Below are 27450 nucleotides of genomic sequence, written 5' to 3' on the forward strand. Positions count from 1 at the left end.
AGCCGGTGGAAATTATTTACCTTGGCCTAGAAATCGTAAAATAATTCGTGTGAAAGTGATAACGCGAGAGAGAATGTTTCTCCTTTCTGGATCTAATTATAAACGGCGAATCTCGATATATATATATATATATATAAGCTCGGGCTAGATAACATGTAGGCGTCACAGATCAATGATCGTTTGCGAACGTGCGACACGTTCGGTAGCCCATACACACGATCAATCCCTTGCAACCCAAGGGTTCGATGAACTCTACCTCGAAAACCGGACAAACCGTTTGGTTCATCCACCATCCTCCGATAATCAAGTTCGAGAACGCGCCTTACGCTTCTTCTTCCGAAAACAATGTTCTCAACTATGTTTATCTCGCCCGTACGAGCGAGCTAGGAAAAAGCTGCTCTACTCTTCGTACAACGAAGCGATTTACAGATCGAGAAGAGAGAAATTTCCTTGCTAAAACAACATAATCGCTGTTAGAAATGGGATTCGCACGAGAGAATGAAAATTTTTATTCGTAGAAATAACGTCTTCTTAAACGTCGAAGGGGGGAAAGAACAATAGGAGGTTGTCAAAGAGCTGTGCACTGTGTGTATATATATATATATATATACATATATATATACAAATGCGTGCGATGTACAATGTTTCGCAATAGCCACACCCGGTCACTTTCTCCGCCAAAGCCAAAGTCATTCTTGTACCGTAACTTACTATGCTTAATGACGCAAGCTGCCCACGCTCGATCTAACGCGAGCCACACCGTTGATCCGCTTTCCTCTCTCCGTACGTTAGCCAACCGTGGAATTTAATTTACAAGCATCGTCGGATAGGAGGGGAGGAGGGAGGGCAGAAGGGGGAGGAAGAGGGAGAAGGGGGGAAAAAAAAGGATAATTAAGACGCGACTCTTTAATGGCAAAAAGCGGAAGATCGAGTCGAGTGACGACGGCCCTGACCGAATTTCTTCGCACTTGAACGCTCGTTCATCGAAGATTGTGAAGCTTTTTTAAAAATTCCAACAAGTTCCATTCCATTCCATTCTTTTTAAAAATCAATTGCACGTTCGAGTTTTTATATACATTACAATTTGTTAGTTCGTTTATTATTTTTTTCATTTTAAAAACTTTATTTACATAACCTAACCTCTCCGAGATTCTTCTTTTTCGATTCTTATGTTTTTGCGGCTTTTGTCATTCATCACAGTATTTTAAGGAAAAAGTGATAAAAAAAGAAAAGAAGACCGAATGAATAGAGATTCTCGAATAAATTGTAACGTACGATATGAAGTGATATCTCTCTCTCTCTCTCTCTGTACGAAAAGGATTACCTCTATGCGAAAGGAAGCTGTGGAGCGTGGTGAACGCGAAATTCCTTCCTCCACCCGAGGAACCCTAAATGATGCGGAGCACCGAACTCTCGGTATTGCAGTAAGGAGAGGAGAGAAGTCGCTTTCAACCGGTTTCAACAAACTAAAGCTAAATAAAGTCATGTAGCGGCGCGAACGAAGGAAATCGTTCTGCCGATAATTGCGCCCACGAAAAACTTTTCGAGCTTGGCCGCGGAACGATCATTATTCGCCCCGTAAATATTTAAAAACAGCAATCATCTTCGTTATCGAGTTTCCATCTGTATAATGTACCACCTGTGCGCGTACGAACCTGTACAAATTAATAATAACCGTTTCGTTTCATTTAATAAGAAATAAAGATTCGTGATTAAATTAAATTAATTTAATCCTTTTGTTTGTTTGTTTGTTTTTTTTTTTGAAACGTCGATTCGTCGTCTTCAAATAAATAAATTTAGTTTCGACATTGATCGAGAGAGTTGTCGTTTATCTGAGATTTGATTACAGAGCGGAACCGTCGTAATTCCCATTCCGGAATTAATTTTCAAGGAACAAGTTCTCGGTATAATTAATAACAATTCCCTCAAGCGATACCTATAATCGATCAAAGAGGCAAACATTCTTTCGCAACTCACCCCTTGTCTATTCTTTATGCCTCGTAGGGTTTGATACGTTGATAAGTCGACCCTTCCACGGCGATTCATTTGAATATAAATCCGGCTGTCTACACACGTTGAAAATCTCTCGGGAACGAACATGTAGGATAAGAAGGATGGGGAACCAAGGGAGGACCAAGAAACAAGTCGGACGAAGAGAGGTAGAGAAGAAGGAGACGAAACGAAGAATTCTTTTTTCGTTGCACATTGTAACCGCAAACCGCGGTGGTCGACCATGCAGGATATTTTTTATTCACCTTATTTTGGGTTCCTCCGCGCGTTTGACTTTCTTCTTTTATATCGTTTTAATATTCGCGCACGAATAGAGTTTACAAGCATACTTGTTGTTGTACGTATATAGTTTCTTCGTAACTTTATTTCAGAATATCGTGGTAAATGCGAAATATGAATACTTGTAATTGCATCTGCAAAAAGAGTTAAGAAATTTTAGAATATACGTGAAAAATATAATTCAATGAAGAATTATTTAATCAAGAAAATTAAATTTAAGAAATATTTTTAAGAAATAATTTAGGTAGCCCGATATATACGATATGTAAGAGAGAATAATGAATATATAATTCAAGGATATAATATTGTTTCACGAGTTCGATGACCCGAAACTATGGAAGATTTTAAAAATGATAGTATTTAAAATCTTTTTCACTTCAATTTTACCGTTATTCATTTACATATAATCATTATATTCTGGTTTTAATTTTAATACTTGCAAACAACTTACATAATCACTTTTCGAATGAATAAAGTAAGGTAACAAAGGGATACGATATTCAATAAAAAAAAAAAAAAGACTCGAAGAATACACTCGATACCGCTCGAAATTGGATAAGAAAGATTCTGTCACGATAAATTTATGATGGAAATTATTTCAAATTAATGCAAATGCAAAATAATAAGTAAAATTTTCATGAATAAATCTATTGAAGAATGACAGAAAATGAATTGAACGAACTAAACGAATAAAAGCAATAGATTCGCATAAATCACGATTCGATGAATAATCTCCCGTATTCTCGAGTTAAAAAAACACCTGTGTATACCTGTGAAGGAATAAAGAAGAATCCAAAAGGGCGACTATTATTTTATTCTGCGCGCGAGTGCATTGTTAAAAGAAACTTTTATTACCTCTGCCAAGGACGAAAGCTCACCACGTAATCTCGAGGAAAGTCTATATGGAGTCGTGAAACATTTACTTCTTTACATACGTATTATACGAAGGGTACGTGCATATAAGACCGCAATGCACGTGTCTACGTGCGCTTACGATGGGGTAACGATATTTATTATATGTCGGCTATGAATTATGGGCCGTTAACTTTGCCTTCGTGACGCGGCCCTTTGCTTCGCGACCAACCAGCCTACGAATCGCCACTCTGCCTATAGAAAAATATACATATTATGCGCATGCTTCGTGGGTTGATTTCGAGCGAAAAATTTACCTTTGATAAATTGCAATTTTCGCGAATTAATCGAACGAAAAGAATTAAAATGTTAAAAGAATTTAAAAATGATTCGATCAAATCGAAATGGAAAAAAAATCTATTCGGAAACATTATATATATATATATATTATAATATATATATAGTATAATATATATATATATATATATATATATTACACATCTAACTAATAATACAATAATATCGTGAAACATTATAAAAGAAGTATATCTCGAAATCGTTATGTTCTTATGGAATGTTTTCCAGTAATGAATAAAATTAGCACCGGTTCGGTGACATTCCAAAAGAATTTATTACAATATAATTAATTGACAGTAAAAAATGGTGACTAGAAACTAGTTTCTTCAATAATCAAAGAAATTTAATGAACATAAAAACGTAAGAACATAAAAAAAAATTTCAACGAATAGTATAATAATTAAAAAAATATCTGTTTTTTTATGATGTTTCAAAATTATTAACTATAAATTAAAAATGAAGAAATTTTATTGTATTTGTTTTAATATATATATATATATATATATATATATATATATATATAGGTTTTTAATTTTATACATTATTATTTGATGTTACGTCATTAAAAAGTTATATAGAAAAATATTATTATTCTGCAAAGTACAAAATGATATTTTTATATATATGATATTTTAAATAAAATAAAATAACATTTTATTCGGAAGTATTCATATTTTAATACTTTTAAATTTATCATTTTAAGATTCTAATAATTTATTACTCATACATATATGATTAATTTCATTATCGAAATATAAATATTGCTATATATTTGATAATAAATCATAAAAGTATTATCTAACATTATTTACGTATATTGATTATAAAAATTAATTTATTCTATATTTAGAAAGAAAATTATATTCTATCTAAATACTTTTTTTTTAAAATAAAAATACTTTTTTTTATTAACTAAAGAGTATTTTGAATTTTTATGAATTATAAAAGAAAGACTCCAAACTTTTATAGTTATCAATCAATGAAATGCTTCTAATGAAAAAATTGTAGTCTACAAATTGAGACACAGTTAATAAAACCAAATTTGTGGTTACAAAAGTAAATGCGTGTGAATACAAAAGTAACTTAAATATATTTTATTTTAATAATAAAACAGGCAGCAAAGGGTGACCCAAACTTAATTTCATTAAATTCATACAGTTAAAATAAATCCCCATTATAAGCATATCTTAAGATTTTAATACAAATTATTAAAGTAAACTTTTATAATTAGTGATATTAAATGTACCATACAATTATATAAAGAAATATTATTTATGAAATGTTTAAATATATTTTTCATGTTTTTTGATAACAATATATAAATATACATGTATATATTGTTATCAAATATATATTTTCTATCATTTATTTTAATATAGTTAGAGTCACGATTCGCGCATCTACAATGATCAAGATGATTATTCTGTAATAATAATAATAGTAATAATTACAATAATAATAGCAATAATTATTATCATTGGAATTTTTACATAAAAATATAAATTATAGTTTACTGTATAAGAAAAATCTGTGAAATCTCAAGTCTTGGCTCTGCTGAAAATAAATTTTGCAGGCAGAGTAACAATTCATCGAAATAATTTTATAGTCTTGTTTCTGGAGATTCTATTTTATCAACTGTACAGTTTTGGAACCTGAGAAAATCATATTATTGAAATTTAATCATTTATGTTGATAGTTATATGTAGTTATATGTTATGATGTAAAGATGTAAAAGTATCAAATAATATCAATTTCCAATTAATTTGGGCAAACCTCAGGCACCTATATATTAACGTAATTATACGTTCTTATAAAATAGTTTTTTTATAAGTAAGGTGTACACAACTAAATGAATGTTGACTAATAATAATTTAAATAAAATATATTTTTAACATATGAATTTCCATTTAACTGGAATCTTAAAACTCATATTCTATCACTTCTCTCTGTTGGTACACCGTAATTTATAAATATGTCCTTTGTGTAAAATACACGTACAATTTTTTTGTTCAATTATCTATAACATTCTAAATGCAAAAAATGCAAAAATATTAGTATAAGCAACAAATGAATTGAGTTTCTAGAATTTATATATACTATATTTTCTCTTTTATATGTACTGGGGTATCCCCGTTTTATTTTGTATGATGTTAAAAAATCAAAATTTTTGTCACAAAATAAACCTTACTTCCAAAAGTTAAAAATTATACAGAAATATTTTACTTATGGATCTATATATGATTTTTAATTAGAATTGATAAGATTCAACCATTATTAGCATGGTAGTTATTAAAGATAAACAAAAACTATTTATTGCCAATTCCTGTTCTAAACCATCACAAAATCTCGACCTGTGTTAGATTTTTCACTTTCTGAACCTTCGCTACCTTCTTCACCTTCTAATGCAGAAGGAAGTTTATTTTCCTCACTAGACGAGATTTCTTCGATATGAGTATGTTCTTTAGATAATTCTTTGATACTAGGTTTTTCTTCTCTGTAAATAAAATATAAATATGCGCATGATAAAATCTTCTAAATTTCAGACGTTTAAAACATTTAAATTAATCTATAAGAATCAATGTAACATAATCAATTTTAACTTACAATTGTGTTGGTGTTTCTTCTGTATCAGAATCTTTTTCTTTCTTTTTCTTTTTTTTACTAATTTTTCTATCACTTTCAGATGTGGAGCCATAATATTCATACTACAAATATTTAAATATATATACAATTTATTCATTAAATAATAAATAATTTCAAATTAATACATACTTGATAAGGGGGCCAGAATGAAGCAAAGAATCCAACATCTGCAGTTAAATTAGGCAAAAGCCAAAGATGACATCTGCCAAGTGTTGGAACCCAAAGAAGGCAAAATACAATTAATCTAATAATTGCTAATGCCAAAATAAATACAAGGAATCCAGCAGCTGCAACACTTATATAATAAACACCATGACGGATTGTTAATGGCCACAATGGGAAGAGACAAACACCAATTGCACCCAAAACTACAAGTGTTCCAAAGAACCAATAATATATAGGAATTGGCTCATATATCCAAACATAAGCATCATTACAATCTACAAAATATTGTTCCATATGCATCTCCAAACGTACCTAAATCAATTAATAACTTTTTAAATAATTTATTTTATTGCATATTCTTTTCAATATAGAAATTTTTAATAAGATATATATATATATTGTATACCAAAAATTTATTTAATAACCACAAAAAGATCATTAAAGAAAATTCACTTTTTATTTTTTGGTACAATGCTTGAAATTATTTTAATATTTATTAAAATATTTATATTGTTTAAATACTTAATAACATAAATATAATAACAACAAAAAATAAAGTCACATGTAAATTCATAGCATTGAAAGAATTATGAATAATAAAACTTATTCATAAATATATAATATAAATACAATCATATAAATACACATTAAATAAATAAATTACTATTTTATTTTAAAACTTACTTTTGGTTTTTTCTTTTTTTCTTCAGTTTTATCTTCACTATCTTTTTCACTTGTTGTATCTTTGTTTTCTTTAGGTTCTTCTTTTTCTTTTTCAGATTTCTTTTCTTTTTTAATTTCTTTAACCTTTTTTTTTATTCCACGAATTTTATATAATTCTTCTTCGGAAATTACTACTTTTTTTGCTCGATGAAAAAATTTATGTCTCAACATCAAGTCAAGAAATTCTGTAACTTGTTTACGTTTTTCAAATTTGGTTTTACTCCATGGTGAATTCTCCAATAAAGCATCCACTGCACGTGAACCAGTAAAGTATTCAACATTGTGACTTCTATCAAATTTGGTTTTTTTTGAAGGTACATTATTACGAATCCATTTGGCTACTGCATATTCTTCTTTAGATGGTTTTTCTTGAATAACTTCGTTATCTACATTTGATGTTTCCTGCTATAAAAGGTTAAATTTCAATTTTTGATATTTTATAATTTCATTATAAAATACGTTAATTAATATAGGATATTATATTGTAAATTAAAATTATATTTTATTACGAAAAATATTTAAATGTAATCGTAATTATGTATATTGTATATAAAAAAATAGAATAATAAAGTTTAGATAATACAAACACGAAATATAATTAAAACAATTGTTGAATTTCTATACAAAAGAATTGTTTGACATAGACATTACGATTCTATAAACAACAAAATAAAATAATTTATCATATAACAAGTTAATCATATAATTGAATTTATAATTGAATCATATAATGAATTTTATATATCGAAAATAAATTGTTTGCTACGTCATCCGTTACTCTATTACAACACTTATTCATATTGACACGTGCTATGAATTAAAGAAAAAATACGAATTTAATATAAAATGGAATATTATAACTTTTAATTACTAAATAAATATCACAATTTATATGTAGTATTGAATAATATTGTAATAATTATAGCCATATGTGATACTTACATCTTTGCGCTTCCTGCTTTTCCTACGTTCCGCCATGTTGTAAATTCCGTTTTGCGCTTGCGTGTTCAATATTATTTACTCATTAGCAGAAGCAACAAACGTGGCATGTGCTTCTGCGTAATATACTACGTACGGTGTGTAGCCGGCTTCTTAAATATTACACGCGTTGTTTGAAGAAAAAGGTATAATTAATAACTTTTTAAATACGTTAATTTTTAAAAGTTCATTTCTTTCAATTGGAATAATTATGGTTATTGATATTTCATATACATTTTATGATGTTTTTTTACAAAAATGTAGTAATTTTTATTATTTTATTCTAATATGTTGATTTATAACTAAAAGTTTTTTTAAATATAATTTTATTATAAGTTTTTCTAAATATAATTTTTATTTAAAAAATTCTTTTTTAACATAAATTTTGAATATAATTCTTTTTTCAAAAAATCTTATTTTTTTTTTGTGTAATTATATATAATGACAAAAAGAATTCATGTCATTTTAATATAATGGATTTTATAAAATAAAATAGAAAAAAATATGAAATAGTATAAAGAAATAAAATAATTTAATACGAATTGTTACAATATATTTTTGAAAATAAAATTAATTATTTTTACTCATGTATATGAAATTAACTATTATTAATTTGAATATTGCATACATGATTGCATGGAATAAAATTAACTATATATTGAGAAATGTAATAAGCATTAAAATTAACGTATTAACCTATAAAAATGAGTAACTGTTAAACTCTTTGCTATTTTTCATATAAAAAATATATTGATATAGGAAATTTAACCTTAAAAACCTTAAAAATGAGTGCACCAATAAGTACAGCAATGGATAGTTTGTCAGCTGCAATTAGATCTAATATAATTCCAAATCAAGAATATTTATTACAAGGATCAGTATTAGATAGTGCAGTAGAAGTATTACTTCATAGATTACGTGGTTTATGTGATAATGTGGATACTGGGCCAGAAACTTTTAATGATCATGAAATGTGTTTTAGTATTAGGTATGTTTAATAATTTTATAAACATTAGAAATATTGTATTATTCATAATTCATTAAATAATTCATTAAATGTTTTATGTTTTAGAGGATCTGAACAGCCATTACTTTTACGTGTAAGAAGGGCTTTAGATTATCAAGATATGCCCTGGCAATTACGTTATATCGGTCAACCCGAATTGGGTGATAAATCAAGACCCACAATTGTCAGAAGCAGTTTAGATATAGCAACTAGTAATACAGTTGTTGACTTTTTAACAGAACTTGGGTGTAGATTAGATTTTGAATATATTGCACGCGGTTATATGTTTCGTAAAGGTAGAATGAAAGTAACAGTTTCCAAAATATTTAAAATGGGTCAACAAGGAAAAATACCTGAAAGTATGGAAGCAATATCTCAAAGTTATTTAGTAGAATTGAGTGTTTTAGCACCTAGTGGCCAAGATGCAATAGCGGAAGATATGAGAATTTTTGCAGAACAATTAAAACCCTTAGTACAGCTTGAAAAAATTGATTATAAAAGACTTGTACATTAATATAATAATCAATATTGTATCTTAATTATATTTATTTCGTTTGTATAAATTTTACCGATATTGTCGAATAATGTTAAAATATTCCCTTTATATATTTAGTCATACTATGTTTTGTAAAATTTTCGTTTTAGCTATATATTGTAAAAGTGAGAATGTGATATATATTTTTTACGTTAAAGATTAAAATATATTGTAGTTTTAAAAAAAATGTATATATGAAAATGCATATTTAATTAAGTTTTCGTACCTGTTGGTTTGGGATCACGCGCCAAGCAATGATATAGACAAAGAGAGTAAATAGCAGGAAAAGGATAGAGATAGGATTAAAAATATTGAAATCAGCGCCATCTTCAGAGTGCCGCAAATGAAACACAAAGGAAGGATAGAAACATAGTAAGAAATGATCTCTAATGCCATCTTTCGAGCATCAAAGACATTTTATAAAGGTAGAGTAAAATAGAATAAGAATTGAAGATCAGCGTCATCTTTTAAAATAATTCTTTGGCGAAGTTATCTTTTGCATTCAAGAGATAGCGCTAACACTCAATTCTTATTCTATCTCTATCCTTCTTTCACTATTTTCTGTCTTTTTTTTATGTGTTTCATTTACGGCACTCTGAAGATGGCGCTGATTTCCATATTTTATTTTATATCTGTCCTTTTCTTATTATTACCCATTCTTTTTTGCCTATTTTTCGAACTTTATATAGCATATTTATTTGCACGGCAAAATTTATACTCAAGAAACGATTACGTTATCTTTGTATTATCGATCGATTAAAAATTTTAATAGACTCTATTTTTAAATGTTGTAAATACACATCTTCTTATGTATTTATATCATATAAGTATAGATCAAATATATATTTATTATACGTATATTTATATTTTTATATGTCATATTGTTTTATATTTTAATTTTATAAACAATTTATTAATATATAATATATAATATATATCACTTCTTAATCGATATTTAATAATTGTAAGATAATAATTATTTCACTGAATTCTTAAATATAAAAAGTATTACCTAAAGGAAGCATACATAAACGAACGCCTTGTTGACAAAGATGATAATCTTTTATAGGTAAGGCTAAAGTTTCATCTAGAAGTTTTAAAATTTTTAAATAAGATTTTAACGCTTCTCGGTGGTTTCCTTGCTCGAGATTTCTGGATGCAATTTTAAAAATTGCATCTGTCTCTTGTAGCGCTTTTAATCCTTTGAAAATATTCATACATTTCCCACATTTGGAACATTCGATCATAAATTCGTTCGAATCTGTTTTTACGGGTAGAACGTTTCCACATTCTTTTCCAGTTTCGCATTTAAATCTAAATATCGAAGAAAAAAAAAATTAAAATCAAGAAAGTTATTTTTCATTCATAAATTTTAAATAAATTTAATTAAACCTTAAAATCGTTGGATCGATTTCTTCTAAGAGAGGCCAATGTTCTCTACATGCTTCACAATTGCAATCGAAAAAATATTGCAATCTCAATTTTCTCTTCCGTTCCTTTTCGGGAGTAGTAGTAAAAATTTGACCGTAGTTCTCGGAAATTTCCTCTCCCGATGAAATGGAACGAATTGCTCGTACAACCATAGTGGTACCGATAAAGTATCTACATGACCAATGATACTTAATTAGATATTCTTTAAAATGAACAAGAGTAACAAATTCATATTTGTCATTAAATCATAGTCTCTATAAATGATTATTATCAAAGATACTAATGTTATTATTCTATATTCACCTGATGATACCAGGATTGCACGAATGATTAAATAACGATATTGTCGGATAAAGTCCTCCACCGATAAATTTGCTTTTAGCGTTTGCTAAATTATTATCGGCTTTTGGTATCACCAATTCTGATATCTGAAAATAAAATTGAAAGTGAATGAAAACGATTATTAATTCGTGGAAAAAATAATATATAACTTACTTCGTGAGCGTTAAATTGTATCGTCATCAAATTATGTAGAATTAAACCGCCTATATACAGTTCACCATCGGAGAGTTTTGCTTCTACCGTATCTGGAGTTTTAACGTGTTTCGGAAAATAAGGGCCCTTTTTCAACAGTCTCAATAACCAACTAGCTATATAAGTTCTATGAAAGAGATCTTCTATAGTCCTTTTGTCCTCGTGAGTTACTATATGAAGAGAAATATCAAAAATGTACATACATCGTATTTTTGACAATCTATTGGTAAGCATACAGATATATTCGATTTGTTAAAAAATTGAAGAAACAGCTTCAAACGTAGTTATACATTTAATCCTATTTTTACATCGTAGATAAGTTCTCGAAGAAATTTAATTACCTAACCTAAACATAATTTTGAAATCATCGGATCGATAAGGTTCACTCGCGGACACTTCGAATTTATCCTTCGAATTCGTTTTCAAATCTTTCAATTTGTACAATTTGTCGAACGATTGTTGAACGATTATCCTCAAAGCCAGAAAACAATTTATAGAGGTTTTCGACAACCACAAAGTAGGCAATATCGAGCACTCGTTTTCATGGATCTTGGCATCCTTGTTTCTACAGGAAATACTGCAATAAGCGACACAACTGCACGTCTGGCAAACAGCTGGTACCGGTACGAATATCTTTGTGAAACAATAGAAACAATTGATGAGTCTGAAACGTAATTACTTCGTTATATAAATATATATGTATTTTGATGAAAATTCGAGCGAACCTGTATTCCGCCAATAGGAATGCGCTATACGGTTTCTCTATTGCCAGTATTTCCCCAGGTTCGATATCTTTAGTAGCAATCGCGTGTCTGCCTATGTTACCACCTTCGTCTCTTATTTCAACCGCTTTGCTGCAAGAAGGGTACAAAGGATTGCAGTCCTCGATCTTTAGAGTCGGTTTCTCGAGCTCGCCAATGTTCCTCTTTTCAGGAATTTTCGGCCCCTTACGTGCCAACTGATTACCCTTCTCTATCACGGCGAGCATGATTCTGATGTCCGCTTCGAGTTTTTGTTTCTTCTCTCCGGATAATTTCCCATCGTCCAAAGCTTTTAAAGCGCTTCTAAATGCCAAGACAGCCTCGTCGTGCCTTTTTAACGCGAGCAAACATCTCGCCCGTCTTTCTTCGATCTTGTAACGCAACTCTCGAGGATAACCCGCGCGTAAAGCTTCTTCCGCGTCGGTGAGGGCGTAACTGTGCTTTTCCAGATGGTAAAGCGTTGCCGAACGATTTGCCAATAGAACGCCTACATCTGGGTGGAGGGGATTAATTAATCGATTCGTACGTTTTAATAAAATTTAGATCGAAAATTATTTCGTACGTAATTCGTGGAGTGATAAATTAAAATAAAATGAAGAATGATGAGATGGCGAAATTTTTAACAGCGGTGAAATAAATATAACCGGTTGATAACATCAACAATCGTCAATTACCTTTTTGAGGTGCGAGGAGAACAGCGTTCGAATAAATTTCCAACGCCTTAATGAATTCTCCACGACCGAAATACTTGTTACCAACGTCCTTGAGTTTCAGAGCTTTCTCACCGTTCTTCAACATTTGATCCTCCACTTCTCCGATCTTTATAGACAAATCGTAAACTTGCGGATAGCGCAACATGAACTCGATCCTTTCCGAATTGCTATTCAAAGATATGAATTTTTTCATGTCTTGCGGTGTAATTGCATTTTGCAATTGGTGGAAATTTGATCGAAAGAAATGGCTGATTTCTTCGTTATCCTTCTCTTCCAGCATCCTTTAGATCGATTCTCTAAAAATTCTCTAATCTCCTCTCGAGTTTTTTAAAATACTCGTTCACTGGCTTGGAGTGGGAAAACAACGTAAGCACACGTAAGAGTTCGATCTCTCTTCTCGAAGAAAGATTATTTTTCCAATTGCATCCGCGTTGTCGACGGTCGACGACACTCGATGCTACTGGCAACTTGCAACACCCAAACCCGTCCAAAAACTACGTTCATCTATTCCCGTGTGCGCTATTTCTGGTTGCATCGGGTAGTCGTAGATGCGGTGCAATAGAACAAGCGAGTTACAAACATAAGCACGTGTAAATCGATTCAATCTTTCCAATTTGTTTTACAAACCGAATCAGACAAATCTCGTCGAACGTGTATTTTGAGCGAGAGGGGAAGGATGGAATGGAAGTATCATTTTTTTTTCTTTTTTTTTACATACAAAAGCTTTTTAAAAATTTTCGATGAGAAAGAAGAGTGAGTCTTTATATATTTAAATAAAGGTAAAGTTTACATTCAAGTTTAATTTATATTTCACAATTTGCATGGATATTAAATTATTCATTAAATCTTTCGTTTAATTTTTTTTTTTTTCCATATGTAGGATCGGGTTTATTGCGTTATGGAAAATAGTAGTAGATCGTTACATAATTTATTAACCAGAATCATTTTATATGTCTGAGAAAAGAATAATTTATGTACACACACACATATATATATATGTATGTATATATAGCATGCAATATAAACACATATATTTATACGTGGAATCTTACGATACAATTTAAGTACAGTATGTACAAAACTTAAACAAGGTACAAAATATCGATGTATATATAATAATAAATGTAATATTTTTCTCTGTGAGACTCGATCGAGTGAAATCGCAATTTGATAAGTTATCGATTGATATTACATCGAAATCTTATACAAATTATATATAATAAATATATATGTATATATTAATTTCCTATCAGTTTATAATGTATTCAATTAATTTCATTATTCGTCTAACTAAGAATATACGATGGATGTTAAACAGTTAATTAATTATATCATTTTAACAATAACAAAGTTCTATCATCTCAACAAGATTTACGCCTCTTCTATTTCAAAGAGTGCAAACGTATTAATGGTATAATATTCCACGAATTAATTAACCCGCGTTTCCATAATTCGATGTCGTTAAATCTTCTTAATTGACTTGTTTCCTCATCTTATTTTTCTCCTTTTTTTTTTCACGGACATATGCAAATAAGCGAAACGTATAAATATACCCTGTCTTGTCTTATATTTACGAGCACCGTGTATATAAACGAGAGAGAGAAAGAGAGAGAGAGAGAGAGAGAGAGAGAGAGAGAGAGAGAGAGAGAGAGTTTTGTTAATCTAAACCAAAACATTACATATCCTTCCAATTCAAAACAAGATATCTTATTACAAAAATACTCGTTACTCGTTGATTTCGAAGTGAAAATACAAAAAAAAAAAAAAAAAACAAAAAGAAAACAACAAACAACGCATATCGTCGCAAAAAAAAAACGACGTATTCATACATTCACAAATTCTACTCGAGAAAATCTAAAAATCGTAGGAAGCCTCGTCGTCCTCCTTTTTACGCCTGAACGCCATCTTGTACAATCCACCGGCCGCGCAGGCGCCGATCATCGGCCCGATCCAATAGACCCACAGATTCTTCCACTGGCCAAGTATGACAGCGGGACCCAACGTTCTGGCCGGATTCATGCTGCTTCCCGTCACTGGCACAGCTGCCATGTGGGAAACGGTGATCGTCAACCCGATCGCCAACGGTGCCCATCCCTTCGTATCGCTCCTCTTCGGATCTGTGACCGCGTGGACAACCAGAAGCAGAAGGAACGTGATTATCGCTTCCATGAAGATGCCCTGGCTCTCGCTCACCATTTCCCCCAATCCCGTGGCGCCTAAACCCTGACCGATCGCTTCCTTAGGGATCAATAACTGGAAAGGAGAGAGAAAAAAAAAAAAAAAAAAAAAAAAATAATAAATTGGAAAAATTTTTCTTCCAAAAAAAAGGGGAGAAAAAAAACTTGTCGTTGTTAATACGATGAAATCGATTAAAGAGCGATTCCAAGAGCTTTTTTTCTTTTGCAATTATTCGTCAATTAGTTAGAGTTGGCACGAAACATTATGTCACGGAGGGAACGAAGAAAAAGAAAAAAAGGGAAGATAAAAAAAAGGGGGGGGGGGATTAAATCAAACATGTTCTCCGTTCGGTCGTATCGTTTTTATTAGGTAATTATAGTCGCATTTCGTTCAATGAGCCAGGTTTTGGTGGTCGATCGATGGGTGGTAATGGTGGGGTTAATGGGCTAACACGTTGCATTATGTAACAGTTCGATGCAACAGTGTTTCAGATGTAATCGCGTTGCAACAATTATTACTTATTGCCGTGTCGCAAAAAGGAGAAATTTATTCGTTATCCGAAACCGATAACCGAAAGTTTTTTTTTTTTAATCAATCGAACCATATTTATTCCATTAAATCCGATCCGTTAACGGTCAATTTGCTCTTCTCGTCCTTTTTTTTTTTTCCTCACGTCACGTATTCATAATCGACGATCGACACGCCGTTAGTTTTATTCACGGAACATCGGAGAGCTCATCAATAAAGGCTAATCGTAGAAATTAATGGGCGGCTGTGAATTGACTGTCTGGAACGAATCAGGCGTAACGTATATCTGCAATTTGTTCGAGCTGTTGCTTCTTCTCACGTAACTAATCCCGGCTTACTCGGGATAAGATAAGACCATGACCTTCCAAAACGTTTTAAGTAAACGATTAAGAAGCTTTTTTTTTTTTTATAATACTTATAATTGAATGAGAAAGATAAGAAGATCGAGAATATATATGTATATATACGTGTATATATATATATATATATATATATATATATATATTATAAATAAATTGCAAATAGCGGTAATAAAAATCCAATTTAGAGAATGTAGTAAAAACAGTATAATTATTGGCCGATTGACACGCACGAGCCGCGTCCCGTGCGAGAGATATTATATCAATAATCTTACCTTCAAAACTCCCGAACCCGCGATTGCACCACAACACTGACAAACAATGTAGCACACCGTCTTTAGAAAGCTGCAGTTTCCGCTCACTAAAAGGCCCACCGATACAGCTGGATTCACGTGACATCCCGAGACCGGACCCAACACCTTAAAATACGAAAATAATAATAACAACAACAATATAAATCTTAATCTTGCGACAAAGACATATCAAAATTCTGCGGCCACGTTTCACAAATATTTTCTCGCGAAATGCAAATCTCTCTCAAATTTGCCTCGATCGTGTTCTAGAAACACAGGTTACGTATAACACGCGCGTTACGTATCAAAAAAAGATAATAACTGGTACACTGTGGTGTCACAAGATACTTTGTTTGTCGTCCGTGTTTGTAACCGCTTTTGCGAGAAACTTCTCTAATTCTAATTTCGAATTTCGCAATTTGCGGCCGGTCAGAACACGATAAAAAAAAAAAAGAAAAAGGATCTCGAAAACTTATCTCGCGTCACGGAACGATTTCCTAACGATTGTAACGTGTATGTGCAATAATGGCGAAATCCGAGGGATCTTATCGTTAGATCCACGGCTACTGTTTGGTACAAAATTCGAAGCTCGTGTCGTCTCTCCTCCGTGTTCCGTTTCTCACAAAAGGCGGCGAACAACGGCCCATTTCGTTTCGAGCCCTTGAAACACGCGCGACGTTGCGACTCTTGGATATCTTGCATGGCAACAGTCGCCCTTAATTCGCGTTGCGATACTTGGCCAGGCAATAAATGTGCGTGCGTGCATGTGCTCTTTTGTAGGTAAGTATAAACGACGAACGAGTTTTGAGAAAGATTGACGCAACGCGATTGATTTGTACGTCTTTTTTTCTCTCTCTCTCTTTTTCAGAGCAAAACGTGCATGCACCATCTCTTCTCCTCTTTCGCGCGTGAATTTTTCTTTATCGTAAACTCGACCGATACAAATGGTTGGTACTATTCGTTTCGTAAATATGGGGGAAAAAAATTCCTAGACGCGTATTTGCGTATCGAATAATATTTGGATCGGATGAGTGGGTAAATATGCGTGTTATTCGAACGAGTAAATATTAAAATATGCGTGTTACGAGGATTAGGTGGGAGAGCAAATACGTCGCAGACTCTTCGGCGTCGCTCGACCCGCCGGAAATATTTGTAATAGTATCGTGGCAGAAACCAGTTGGAAGAAGTTGGGATTCCAAGCGAAACGAAGAACTCGTAAAAAAAAAAAGACACTCGCTGGAGAGCAGATTAAGAAAGAAAAGAAACAATCTAGATTTTATCGCCCGATATTAAAATCGAAAGTTTTCTGAATACATCCATCAATTTTTAATTGAAACACGTGATACACTTACTTATATATATATATATATATAAATTTTTATATAGAGTTCAACGATCTCGAACTTGCAAATCTGTGAACGAAATTTCATATGATTCAGAGTAAAAGCGAACGTGTTAAGAAAAATCCACGAATGAATGCAAATCATAGAAAGGAAAAAGGGACACGAATCTTGGAATCGAGAGAGGAACGAATGGCGAAAATTTAGAGGAAAGAGAGGGAAGTGTAAATGGTAAAGTCTAGATGGCGAGTCGGTTTGTGGCCAGGTTGCGGCCCAGTTCTCATGCACGTCGACAAGGTCTCGGTTAGCCCCAGGCGATCGAGATACACATGCGCCGACCAGTTACGCCGCGAGATTACGCAACTCATCTTTTCCCCCTCTCCTCCTCCTCTTTTTCTTCTTCCTTCGTGTCTTCTTCTCGATCATTCTCGTTTCTCGAGAGTGTCGCAGCCACGTTCGCCAGGATAAATTTTGACCACGGAGATCAAACGGCGTGATGTCGACTATATATAATTGATTTTATTAATTACAAGATGGAGTACAGGTGGCTCTCTCGAAACACAGGAGGCAATTATCGGTTTGGGGAGGAAGGGTTTCTCGCTTTAAAAGGTTTTGCGTTCCGACGCGCGCTTTTGCGAAAATTAATTCGAGTTTATCTCTTTCTTTCTTCCTTCCTTTTTTCTTTTTTCTCTCCTCCCGGGGAAGGAGGCCTTGTGCCGAATGAAGGAAATCCTACCTCCCCTTCCATTTTAATTAATACCACCGCTATTTGGCGAACGCAACCGATATTACACGCACGCGTGAACCCGCAAAGGGGAAAGTCAAGTTGCTTCAACTTTTCATCCGATTACCGGCCGGCCTCCGTCCTTCGTCCGCGCAACACTTGTTCCAAGAACGAGCGATAAACGAGCGGGTCGTGCACTTTTATTCGGCAGCCTCGATCAAATTTTTCGTATCCCCTCCTCTCTACCGTATTCGCTTACCTCACCGCGTAATCTTGAATTATTAATCAAGAGGGCGACTAGCCTATTTGGTGGTAGATGTTTGCACGTGTCGGGCTAAAAATCGTAAATTTTATTTTTCATTGTTTTTCCTCTTTTTTTTTTTTTTTTTTTCTTACGCGCTGTAATTCATTCAAGGATTCAAGGCGAGATTTAAAACGTTCCCTCGGATTAGAGTCTCTAGGATCTCCCTCGGGCTCCCCCGTGACCCACAGCCCCGGGATACCTTCTTCGCGGTCTCTACCCACATCCGCTCTCGTTCTCTTCAACGAATCGCGTAAAGATGCTGAGTTTAATCCCGAAAAATTCGATCGATCGATAATAATGGGTTTAATAAAATCTGCAAATTTGCACGTGCGAAGGTAATTCGATTTGGAAATTTTCTTTCCACGATTAAATGCATAATTCGAATTTTAGTAAAATAGAAACAGAAAATTTCGATTAAAAATTTCGAACAAAGTTACTTTGAATAATTAACTTATTAAAATCGAATAACATTTATAATTGTTATAGTTGATTTTCGTGTAGTCTCGTTTGGAAATGCAGTTATTTGCGATTGTTTTTGAACGATAAATTATCAAAGTAACTTCAATTATTGAACTTTGTCGATCGCCGGGACATTGATCTTTCGTTGCATAACGCAGGTCGACAAAGAGGGAACTGTCTCTCTCTCTCTCTCTCTGTCTCATACAAGCCTTCGAAAAGAGGCCCAACCAGACGACTCTAATATTTGCCAACAAGGAATCTTTTCGATCGTTTTCCAAGCTACTCTAACGTTGCACTCTGTGCCACTTTCGAAATCGTCCAGGGATCGAGGAATCGAGGAAGAGGAAGTTGCAAAATTCAGGAAGATGCAACGATCGTTAAAATTATCCCTCCTCGAGATTTTTTTATTAAGTTTCTATTACGTTTCGCTGGAAGTGAAAAATCGAAGCTTGGCCAACTTTCTCGTCCAATAACGAAAGAACAAAAGTTATTAATTCTATCTAGTTGGTTGTTCACACAATTTGTTCATCTTCATCGTTAAGAAACGATCTTGAAAAGGATTATCGGTTGGACAAAAGGCGTCTAAAATATGACGAATGATGCACGATTGAGCAAGCCAAGAATTATCCTTTATCCGTTCCTTGTGTTCTCTGTAATCCCTCTTTCTTCTCGACAGCGAAGAAACGTTTATTTTTTGACGAATAAATATCTTATTTTTATGCGTTTAAACAAGCAAAAGTGAAAATACGGCCGATTGGATTTAGAATAAATTTCAGATTGGTTCGTAAAAATGAATCGAGAATCCATCCATTAGTCAGAAAGGGTAAGCGCTCTTGTTGCATACATATTGTTATGGAAAATTAATTTTAAAAAAATCGAATTGAAAATGTTAAACTTTTGTAAAACACGAAACAATTTTCAAGTTTTCTGATGAAAACATCTTCTTGCATGCATATTGTAATTGATAAATAAACAATTAATAAATCGAGAGGTTGATCACTTGATACTTCTCTGTGATACTCACTTTTATCACTATCAATTAAAAGTGTCAAGTGGTTTTTGTTTTAACTAATTACATAAAAAAAAAAAAAAAAAAAAGAAAAACTCGATGTTATTCATTTCTCTTTTCACCCATTGCGATTATGCAATGTCTTCCTCCACGACGACGATTCGTCTCGTGAGAAATGACACGTAACGCGGGGTGGCACAAACGTATGATTTGCATTCAAATTATCAACTTTGACTTTTGCCGCCCCTTCCTCCTCCTCCTCCTTCCTTTCTTTCCGCGTCTTCCTTTATTACAGCGTAATACACGGCTAAAACAAAAGGAACGAAACAACAGCATCGCATACGTTCAAAATTGTTTATTCAAATTTATACGATCCGTAATATACGCGCAACAATTGGGCAACAATTTTCCTCTCTCTACTTTCGTCTCTTTCCACTCGTGACTCACCAATTTCACCACTTTGTCCCATCCCAACGTGAGAATTGCGATTTTCCCTTCCCGATTCTCATCGCAATTGCCGAGATCACAAACGGAACTTGACTTTTGAATAAGAATAAGATAAATAATTAGAAAAAGTAATTATTAAATTATAAATTAAACATAATCGAATTTAATTTGAAGAAACGAGGGGAACGAAGCGTAGGGTTAATAAATAAACAAAAGAATCGAGATATATATATATATAATTAAATTATCATTAAATTTAATTGGAAGAAACGAGAGGAAGCATAAGGCATTAATAAATGCCTTAAATCTGCAACGAGAGGCAGAGCAAAGAATATCGAAAGAGAGACAAGAGTCACATTAGTCGATCGGAGGCGAGTCTCTCGAGTAGGTTGTCGGAGCCTTCGGGGCAGAATTGCACCATCCGGTGAGTTAGACCCCCTTGGGCGAATCACCGGCCTTATTTACCCTTCTACCGACTCGTGTTGCCGCCGGCCCTCTTGGATCGAGCAACGCGTGTGTCACGTGTCGAAACGGGATACACGCGTATGCATATAACGTAACGAATGCGCATAAAAGGCGTTGCACGCGCGCGATATTAATTAATCCTCGCGAAAGAATTTTATATTGTATCCTTCGAAACATTTTTTTTCTCTCCCTTTCTAAAAAGAAAGCTCGATTATTAGAGCCGAAGCAGGGCTCGGCCATCGATTTGATCGATGCTTGGATCAGGATGATTAATGAACAGTGTAAAAACTTACTGTATAAATTATATAATTATTGTGATAATCGAACTCGCAGAAATCGGATTCAACATAATTTAACTCTCGTCCATTTGCAAGAGATAAGCCATTTTTCTTTTATATGTACGAAAAATATACGAAACGATCAGAAAGAGAGAAAGAGAGAGAGTTATTTTTCATGAAAGAGCGAGAAGAGCGTGGGAACCCTTAAAGCGTTCGATTAATTACTGCATCTTCTATTACTGACTGTGCCCGTTCACTTCTCTATTTACTCGCTAACGTCGCAAAAGTAAACGCAGACAGAGCAAATACTAACCACCGACTGGTGGCCTGCGCCTGAACTAAAGATGGATCGAGCCGAGGAACGCTTCCAAGTATCCGTTAGGCCGATCGTTGTTCCGACGTTGCACGACGTGAAAGGCGAAAGATAAAGAAGAAGAGAGCGAATTAGTAATTGGTTCGCCAGTGAGTGACTCGTTAGCTTCTGCCCCGGTTACAAAAGTGGAAAGAAACTCCTTAAAAATGGGAAAGATTCCTTTTATCGATCGTGTATATATATATATATATACATATATGCATTTTTCTTGGCAAATAATTTCGCGAGATAAACTCGTTACGTATTTATTCTCGAGGAAAAAAGTTAATTTTAAAATTACGACAAAATCTTTTCCAATTATATTTCTCTCGTATCAAAGTGAATTTGTTCGAGTCGAATTTATCATTAAGAAGCGAAAGAAATATTTAGAACGCTCTCGGCAAACGAATTGGCAGAATAAACTTGTACATATTCGTTCGATCGATAGCTACCTAAATTTATCATTCTCTTCGAAACATTCGATCGTTATAGTCTCGATTATTATGCAACGATTATGGGCTCACGGTTAACCGTTCTATTTTAAATTTCTCGTAACAGACAGAGTAGCTGGATGTCAGTCATTGAGAGAGTATGCTCGATCCTCGTTGAATGATTCTTTTTTTCCAAATGTCAATGAATGCGGAGTAAATGTACGACCTCCGTGTCGTTGGACGCTCGTTTCGTGCCTTCCGGCATAAGAGGAAAGAGAGCGAGAGAGAAAGAGAGAGATAGAGATAGATAGATAGAAAGAGAGAGGCAGTCTACGTGAAACGTTTCAGAAAGGAAGACGGGAGATTTCGCGGGTCCGCCACGCTTCCCACGTGTTCGATCCTACGAAGCCTACGCCTAGTCGGCCGATCGTGTTAACACTCGAATTCGATTTTTTTCTCGTTTTACTTTCAATGTTGCTTGAACACTGAACACAAGTGGATGGACTCAGGTTTTTCGATCCCTCCTCCTCGTATAATTAACGAAAGGATAATAGACGCGTGAAATTTGAATCGTGGAATTGTTGATGGTTGTCGGCCGAGGCGAGATATTGAAACGAAAGTTGCGTAACATTGGCATTGAGCGGTGAGGAGGAAAATAATGTTCCAAAAGAGAAAATAGGTCGCGTTCAGAAAAGATTTACTTCGTTTAATGGCATATATACGTTGCGATAAAATGTTGCGCGCTCGCTTCATCGGTACTTCACACTTTAATATCTCTACTGTGCTCTGCTGCAACTGTTGCGCGTTCCTCCCCTCCTCCTCCTCCTCTCTCTCTCCCTTCCCCTCGACTGGAGATAATAAATGGCCAAGTAATGTAACTGCGTAGACACTTTTGCATTGTTACACGTACGATATTTGATAGGACGAAATAAATAAAAAAAAGCCTAGTTTTCGAATCTTTCGATCATATTCTCACGTTAATTTGTAACGAATCGAAATCAAATTTCTCGCCTTCGATTTAATCGCTTCGTTTGATTTTCAAAAATTTTTAAACAAAATTCGATAGATCGTTCCTGAAAGATCGGTTAAAGATATATGTATAAATTCGGTTTCGGGGCAAAACGAAAAGAACGTAAATCGATCGTAAAACTCGAATAAAAAAAAAAAATCTCCGCTTTCGATTTCAACGATGAATAATTCGCGCGTGCGGGCTTATCGGATCCGACGAATTAATTCTCAATTTGCTAATCGAGCGAAAGAAAAAGAAAGAAGTCGAATTCGAGCGACGAACGATAGCGAGAGCGATGGAAACGATCCGAACTTCGCACGAAACCTCGCATGAGGCATTGACGGTTTTGGTGGCGGTGAATGGAATCCCCTCCCCCTTTCTTTCTCCGTTCCCCTCTTATGTTCGTGATTCTTATGGGACGAGTCGAGAACACGATTACTTTTGTCCATTCAATGAAATCAGATAAACGCGAGGTGGCGAACCATTTATCACGCGAGTAACACTCCCGCAGGAAGGAAAACTCCTCGAGAGAGAAAGAGAGCGCGTAGGCCGGCGAAATTTCGGCAAACTCATTATTCATCCTATGCCTTTGATCGTTTCGAATCAACACGATATTAAAATATTTTACGAAATTGTTTTTAAAAATTTTGGAAAATTTTTTCTTTTTCGACAAGTTTTAGGATATATAGTTTATACAATGCCTGGAAATTATTCGTCAAATTTTCGACTTTTTCTTACCCGTTTTAATTGTCATTTGGGGAAGGGGAGGGGGGGTTAAAAATTTGTTTTTTCATAAAATCGCATATCCGCTTAAGCCTTAAGACTCGTATGTCGAGTGTGGCTCGACATCATGCATTGTAATTTTTAAAGTAATTTAAAACGTTTAAATCTAATTTTTTTTTTTCCCAATACTTTGTAAGAAAGACTGAATTTGTTATATTTTTACACGATTAAAAAATTGCTGCTAGCATATAAAAAAAAAAAATAAAAAAGAATTAAGAAGTGCAAAGAGTTAAATTATCGATATTAACTTGGAGATTAATTTTTCGTTTTGGATAAAATTATCGAGCCATGGCTCTCGAAATATTCTCGAGAAATTCGAAATTCGAGAAAAAGAAATATCGTTACGCTTGGAGGCGTGATAATAGATTGAAAATAAAAATTAAGGGCTGCAAATGGTTAAATCGATTAACTTGGAGATTAATTTTTCGTTTTGGATAAAATTATCGAGCCATGGCTCTCGAAATATTCTCGAGAAATTCGAAATTCGAGAAAAAGAAATATCGTTACGCTTGACAATTTGTGATTAATTTGACGATGATTATTATCGTTGCAAAAGCAGAAGCGTGAACGGTGTGATACGAAACACGTGACTTACGTGAGCTAAGCTGGCGACCGCGAGGCCAAACGTGAACGCTATGTGTACCACCGTTGGAGGATTGTTTGCGGTCCACGTGATGCAGGATGCACACCCGATCAGCACGAGAAGAAAGGTTCCCAGGGTTTCGGCCAACAGCATCACCAAAAACTCGACCTTCGTCACCTCTTCGAGGCCGACGAAATCTTTCGCGCCTGGACAGAACGAAGAAGAAGAAGAAAAAGAATGGAAATAACGTAGCGTATTATGTTGTCTCTCAATTGCAACATTTTGCTGGTAATTAAACGATACACGCGAAAAGGAGACGCGTTTCACTCCACGTCCATCCATTATTGAAACGTCAAAATTCGTGTGCATTCGCCGAACGTATGAATATATAAATATTCGTCATTGTCGGTGCCGACCATTGTTGTTGTTGTTTTCTTTTCTTTCTTTCTTTCTTTTCCTCGCGAAGAAACGTCTTGTTATATATATATATATATATACACGACCTGTTTGTCGGTGCGTCGATCATCGAAATACGGGGTATGAATTTTTAATACGTTGTACCAATGCTGGTGTTTGCCTTTCGTCTCTCTCTTCCTTTCTCCTTTGATTCTTTTTTTGGGGAAAAGAGGGAAGAGCAATAATTATGCAATCCACTAAGAGGATGGACGACGTGGGTGACGCGGATTTGCAAGTGTTCTACAAAAGCAAAGGAGAAAAGATGAAGAGGAGAAGAGGAGAGGTTCGTCTCGATAATGTCGAAATTCTATTTCTGATTATATTATATTACATCGTGGTGACACGATCATTACGTAACGTATATATAGAAAATAATATACAAAAATCTTATATACATTATAATAAGTTAACTTGTTTTTAACTCGAAATTTATGCAAAATGCGACATCGATAAATACGACGATTAGCGCACGATCATGGTGATAACGCGAATAACAACGAACGTGTAATCTTACATATTTATAAAAATTATTAAAAAAAAAAAAAAAAAGGAAAGGAAGAAATGTCAAAAATCGTATTACGTGACATGATCGAAATGATACGTAAACAAGCAAAGTCAACCAATTGAATCTAAAACACAACTATACATTTTTCTTTTTCACAAGATGGAAAAGGAGAGTAGCTTGGAGAGACCACGTACCTTTCCAACCCTTGCCCATCCTCCTCTCGATATACCAACCCTCGCCTCTCCTCAACAAGCACAAGTTTTCGCGGCAACAAAAATCCTCGGATCTCTCTCTCTGTCTCTCATCTGAAGTCCATCTCCCAATGGTGTCGATCACAAACAATCCTCCCCCCTCCCTTTTTTTTTTGCACAAAGGATTTCGAAAGGCGAGAAGACAATGGGCCTTTACGACTTATCGCCCAGCTTCTATCGCTGCGTAACTGGGACCGAACACCAGTGTTTCGAAAAGGAAAAGTGATCGAAAAGATCGTGTAAGAGGAGGAGAAGAGGAGGAGGAGGAGGAAGATGAAAGAAGAGAATGTGGTGCACACGAACTCGCGATGCTCCACGATACACCACGTGGAGTCTCTCTCTGGGCTATTGAGTCTGTGGAGCGCGAGTTTCGCCTTCATATATCGCTGTTCTCCATCCTGCTCTCCTCCCTCTTCCCCTCCTCGATCGACACGCGGATCCCCCCTTCCCTGCTCGTCGCGCAGCCCCACCAAAAACTCATTCAAAACGTGTCGAGGATTCCTGAGGATCCACGAGAATTCTGGATTCTTCTTCTTCTTGAATCAATTGAATCGGTTTGATATTGCATTTGGAATCGATTCTCTTTTTCTCAACTTTTTCCCAACACCCTCCTTGGGATGGAATGGATCGTGGAATTCGATCGAATTTTTTTCCACTCGTCCATGGATCGGCAATGATTATCGGAACAAATAAAAAAGAAATCCACGATCTCGATAACGTGCACGGTGATAGGTTGAAGAATGGAAAACAAGATTATCGATAGGAAATCGAGCGTTTAATGATAATTGTTCGTTGCTACCAACAGAAAGCAACGAAGGGTATTTATTCACGGTTGGCGTGTTGTTACGTGATACGTGATGCAGTATATACTTATTTTCTATGATTATATCAAAATTCTTTTCATTAATTGAAAATTATCACGATCTCTCTTTTGATCCAATCTCTTTTAAAAGAGATTTCCACTTGTGTTGCTCACTTCTTATCCGAATTTTAATTTAATTGGAACGAGTCGAGGGTATACGAGTTTTGCTTTTTCCAGAGTAGAATTAAAATAAATGATATGAAATATTCGTTTCCCGAAATCTTGAAATCTCGAACGATACGATCTCGAGGAGAAATTTTTTTTTCCTCTTGAATGAATAACCGCTTTGTAACATCATTTAAGTCACATTAGACTTAACTCTGTATCGTTAAATTCGTAATTTTTCACATTTTTTTTTTCTTTATTTTTTTTACGTATTCAATTTTTCACTGTTCACCAACAGTATTTATAACCGTTTAACAATTCCTCATAAACTCTAATTGTGCGCGACAAGTGTTCGTTATAAAACACATTGTTTCCTATATAATATTCCTTTTAATTCGTTTAAAAGGAGACGCGGTCGCGAAAAACCGGGAAAAACATTGAAAACGTTGAAAACATTGGCGGGAAGTTAATGTCGAACAACCGCATTACACATGCAAATCAGGCATCCTCGACGTGACGTTGCAATTGTTCCATAAGAACGTTCCATAGGAAATTCATACGAGATTCATGGAAAAAACACGATTTCTCACCGACCGTGAAAATATAAATTAGCAAGCACGTTTTGTTTTCTTTCTTTCTTTCTTTTTTTGTTCTTACGTCAATGCCAAGCGATCTGTCTCTCTTTTGATTAAAAAAAAAAAAAAAAAAAAAAAAAAAGATTTTCATTTCGAAAGATTTAATC

General features: G+C 34.1%; 4 protein-coding genes and 1 long non-coding RNA gene across 10 annotated transcripts; 2 read left to right on the forward strand and 3 right to left on the reverse strand.

Annotated features, from left to right (window-relative positions):
- Positions 1–4577: 4577 nt before the first annotated feature.
- On the reverse strand, positions 4578–9836 carry Trp1 (translocation protein 1). Of its 4 annotated transcripts, none has more exons than XM_086908206.1 (6): positions 9775–9836; positions 7972–8120; positions 6991–7431; positions 6271–6618; positions 6103–6203; positions 4578–5992 (listed from the first exon to the last, which is right to left on the reverse strand). In XM_086908206.1, the coding sequence occupies exons 2-6, from the start codon at positions 8005–8007 to the stop codon at positions 5827–5829; spliced, it is 1092 nt and encodes a 363-aa protein (XP_086764332.1). In that variant the 5' UTR covers positions 8008–8120; positions 9775–9836; the 3' UTR covers positions 4578–5826. The 4 variants fall into 4 exon arrangements, with proteins under 4 accessions (XP_086764332.1, XP_086764331.1, XP_003690934.3 ...); XM_086908205.1 differs by having other exon boundaries at positions 6991–7434; XM_003690886.4 differs by having other exon boundaries at positions 6991–7434; positions 7972–8117; positions 9775–9827.
- MED18 (mediator complex subunit 18) lies at positions 7972–9735 on the forward strand. Its single transcript, XM_086908216.1, has 3 exons — positions 7972–8153; positions 8767–8995; positions 9080–9735. The coding sequence occupies exons 2-3, from the start codon at positions 8793–8795 to the stop codon at positions 9525–9527; spliced, it is 651 nt and encodes a 216-aa protein (XP_086764342.1). The 5' UTR covers positions 7972–8153; positions 8767–8792; the 3' UTR covers positions 9528–9735.
- Positions 9837–10389: 553 nt separating the features above from the next.
- On the reverse strand, positions 10390–13483 carry LOC100867758 (protein-lysine N-methyltransferase SMYD4). Its single transcript, XM_003690973.4, has 7 exons — positions 12949–13483; positions 12239–12767; positions 11855–12177; positions 11475–11683; positions 11283–11407; positions 10941–11150; positions 10390–10862 (listed from the first exon to the last, which is right to left on the reverse strand). The coding sequence occupies exons 1-7, from the start codon at positions 13265–13267 to the stop codon at positions 10541–10543; spliced, it is 2037 nt and encodes a 678-aa protein (XP_003691021.2). The 5' UTR covers positions 13268–13483; the 3' UTR covers positions 10390–10540.
- On the forward strand, positions 13406–15376 carry LOC147657617 (uncharacterized). The gene is made up of 2 exons (XR_015292098.1): positions 13406–13766; positions 14855–15376. It is a non-coding gene; the product is annotated as an uncharacterized LOC147657617 (long non-coding RNA).
- On the reverse strand, positions 13722–26097 carry LOC100872956 (aquaporin AQPAn.G). 3 transcript variants are annotated; one of them, XM_086908213.1, is made up of 5 exons: positions 25685–26097; positions 24542–24735; positions 16328–16471; positions 14855–15240; positions 13722–13766 (listed from the first exon to the last, which is right to left on the reverse strand). In XM_086908213.1, exons 1-5 carry the CDS (start codon positions 25701–25703, stop codon positions 13757–13759), a joined length of 753 nt encoding a protein of 250 aa, XP_086764339.1. In that variant the 5' UTR covers positions 25704–26097; the 3' UTR covers positions 13722–13756. The 3 variants fall into 3 exon arrangements, with proteins under 3 accessions (XP_086764339.1, XP_086764338.1, XP_086764340.1); XM_086908212.1 differs by lacking the exon at positions 13722–13766 and having other exon boundaries at positions 13900–15240; XM_086908214.1 differs by lacking the exon at positions 13722–13766 and having other exon boundaries at positions 13900–15240; positions 24542–25225; positions 25685–26091.
- Between the last annotated feature and the right edge of the window lie 1353 nt (positions 26098–27450).

This window comes from Apis florea, unplaced genomic scaffold (assembly GCF_048593485.1).
Source record: "Apis florea isolate Af1SG1 unplaced genomic scaffold, ASM4859348v1 contig_3068_pilon, whole genome shotgun sequence".
Classification (NCBI taxonomy): Eukaryota; Metazoa; Arthropoda; class Insecta; order Hymenoptera; family Apidae; genus Apis; species Apis florea.